General features: G+C 48.2%; 1 protein-coding gene across 1 annotated transcript in view; it reads right to left on the reverse strand.

The window, feature by feature from the left end:
- Positions 1-226: 226 nt before the first annotated feature.
- The window catches only part of NUFIP2 (nuclear fragile X mental retardation protein interacting protein 2), a 10858-nt gene continuing 7741 nt past the window's right edge, over positions 227-3343 (reverse strand). Inside the window, 2 exon segments of the mRNA XM_010135718.1 lie at positions 227-811; positions 1387-1419. Coding sequence (XP_010134020.1) covers positions 759-811; positions 1387-1419 — 86 coding nt within the window. The 3' untranslated portion in view covers positions 227-758.

Here is a 3343-nt window from a genome sequence, read left to right on the forward strand (position 1 = left end):
AGTCCACTGTGTAACTGGAGCCAGGTCAGCTGCGTGACCTCACCAGGCTTCCCAGAACTGCAGTATTACCATCTTTCCCCCAGAAGAACGATGCTTTAGGACAATACCCCCAGCACAGGGTTGCTGCTTTACTCCTGGCAAAACATGCGGATTAAAATTCTCTGGAAAAAAAAACAAACGAACCCAAAACTCTGCGAACTTCAAGGCGTTTCTCCAGCATTCAATGAAAAACAAAACAGAAAGTAACAAATAGGGGAGGTGGAAGGGAAAGGGGAGATGAAGGATGGCGAATCATCCTGATTTCCCTGTGATTAGTGTGTCACTACAGTCACAGAACAAGAAACAGAAACCTCGTCAAGTGGAAATGCCTCTCCAGTGGGTCGCTGTTGCCCACGTAGACGACAGCAGGAACTTTAGAACCGGGCTTGTAAATTGAGTCTGTATTCGTTAATCACTTGCATTCACTCTTTAAACAAAAACAAAACAAAACCCCGAAAAAAATCTATTCAGTACCGGAGATTAAATAATCACGTGTGTAGTCTCGTTGAAATAAATTTTCAGATTCCTTAAGAAGTCTAATTACTTTCAGTTGCCATTTTTAAATAACTATATATATATTTGTATATATTATCCTGTGATTCTAGTTATGGTTCCTCTGCTGCACTGAAGACTTAGAAGGAGCATAAAAGCCTTTTGTCCCCCACGAACAGCACAAATGCTGCAGAAAGGTTATAACAGGCAGTCTCGTCTTGCTACCTTCATTGATCCGGGCGATCCATGGCTTCATCGTAAGTGATTATCCTTTTGGGATCTGGAAAGAGAGCAAAACCCCAGGTTTTCGACAAGCTGCTTTCAGGACCTGTGGCTGAAGACATTCACAAGAGATCCGCGAGGTATTCAGCCGTGCAACTTCTCGGTAGGACCCGCCGTGAGGTGCTGGCGGAGCCCGAGCCTGACCCGACCCACGGCGGAGCCCTGGGCACAGCGTACAGGTCTCCACACGCTGCTCTCCCCACAAGCTGATATGGAACGTCCTCACAGGTGAAGTGTGGAGGTGCACCCGAATCAAAACCTCATGAGTAGGAAAACACCCCACACTAGAAATAGAGAGCGATTTTGTATGCACAGAGGGAAGGCTCATTAAATCTAATGTGACACTGTTTTTATTGCTCTTTTAGAGACTGCTCCTTGCTGAACATCCCACCATTACGATAAAGCTCATTGTCCTGACTTCTGGCAATCCAAACCACAGACAAACCCAGACTACAAACAGCAGGCACTGAGTAACTAAACCGGGACATCTCCAGACACCGAGATCACCCACCCTCATCACCCATCCCAACAGACAGAGCAATTTGGTTTGATTATTCTCTCCAACATCCTTACCTTGCTTCTGCAAATTCCAAACCGATTCCATTTCTGTGGAGGCAAAATGAGAAGACCATTGTTATTATGCAGATTGATGCTTCCATTAGAGACAACTCCAAACACACTTCAACTGTCCGAGCATGGCACCCCACCGCCGCAGCTGCGCCGAAGCTCTAGGGCGAAGCCCGCCCCACCCAGCCCACTGGGCTGCACAAACTGGCGTGAATGGTGCGGCAATAAAAGGCAGAGGTGGCAGTAACACGGGCTTAAGGGTCAGGCGGCCAAAATGAGCATCAGAAATGTCATCGACATTCTCCACTGCTACAAATCACAACTTCACTTCAGGCTTTACTACCCTGTCTCTGGTTCTGCTTCGCTCGTTACAGCCTCCACGAGCAGCCCAGGGAGATGATTTTTACAAGTCGACGCTTGGCATGTGTGAAATCAGAACCGCTGGACAAAGCCAGCTTCTCATGGCTTACAGCATGCAGCTGCTGAAGCACACCACGCACGGACTGCTCCAACAGCCCTGCAAGCCCCCTCCAGCACGGCACCCGAGAACAAGGTGCGATGCTGGGGACACCTGGTGCTGCTTGGCTTGCTGTTCTTCCCCCAATTTACCTCTACACACACTTGTGGGCCGACGACAAACCAGCCCTCCCCGATTCTCGCTCAAAGAGCATGTGCTTTTGTTTGCCTAACAAATAACAGCAAAGTTAAACGTTCTTTTCATTCACATTAGGCAGCAGAAGGCTCTTCCCTTCAAAATAGCCCTAATTAAGTCGTATCTTTAGAGACCTATTCAAAACAACTACATCCAGCCACTCTCAGGTTGGGATTTTGAGAACTAGGATATCGATAAAGACATTGACTGTACCCTGTGCTCAAGTTTAAGAGACAAAATTACAGAGAAGGAGCATTTAGTAGGAACATGACCCGCCAGAACCATCTTCTAAGTCTCCTGTCCGCCAGAAGGGAGGGTGACAGGACCTCGGTAGGGGCAAGGCATAGAGAATGGCGACGGTTTATTGAGCTACACAGTATGTGCAGTAAAGCACAAGGCAGTTCATAAACCAACCATCATGGGAAAGGAAGAAGGAAAAACCCTACAAAACTCATGGCCTCAGCGTGACGCATGCCAAGTGCCACCTCGATCAATCACTTCCACGTTCGCATCTCTTCTCCAACCCTTCATCAGCGCTTTGTCACAAGCTCCCAGGGCAGGAAATTGCACGCAAATAAATATCACCAGCCCTCCCTGCACAATGAAGTCTTTTGTAAGGAAGGCCCAGACAAAATTTTAAGATGTCTGTTATTTTTGTGTCACGTTAGTAACAGCAACACTTTGCACTTTCATCGTGGGAGCCCTAAGTGCTTTGGGAATCGTACCCAGGCTCTAGCCCCCGCGGGCTATCAGCAGCCTGGCAAGGGACTCCCTCCCTCATCCGCAGATGCAGATTCCCCACAAGTAAAACAAACCAGCTACTAAAATTACCTCCAGCAGAGCTCGTTTTCCATTCAGTGAAGTCAGGCACACCATTTCCTAACGGCTGAAGAACATCACCTACTTTAACAGTTTTCCCCAAAGGCAGGGGACAGAGAAAACTCTCAGGCTGGTTCCTCAGCGTTTGGAGGGAGAGGCTGCAGCGCTGCCCACTGCTGCACCTCCACAGAAGACCAAGCTTTCTTTTGCACTCCCGTTTGGTCCCAGCTTCACTGGACACCGCAAGAACGTGAACTGCTTGTACTGAGACATGCCTGACAAGACAGACAGCAAGACGCTGCCAAAGACACCCCCAAAAATTTTTTAAGTTGTCAAAATCTTCAGATGGTAGTTTTGTGATTTATTCTGTTTTATTTGGTAATACACTAGAGCAGTATTCCTCCCCACGCCCGGCCGGTTACAGGCTGTGGTCACCTACAGCTGTCATAAGGCGCTGTGGCAGTGCTACGCCTGCTGCAAGCAGGGTTTGAG

The sequence above is a fragment of the Buceros rhinoceros genome, unplaced genomic scaffold, assembly GCF_000710305.1.
Source record: "Buceros rhinoceros silvestris isolate BGI_N320 unplaced genomic scaffold, ASM71030v1 scaffold39414, whole genome shotgun sequence".
NCBI lineage: Eukaryota > Metazoa > Chordata > Aves > Bucerotiformes > Bucerotidae > Buceros > Buceros rhinoceros.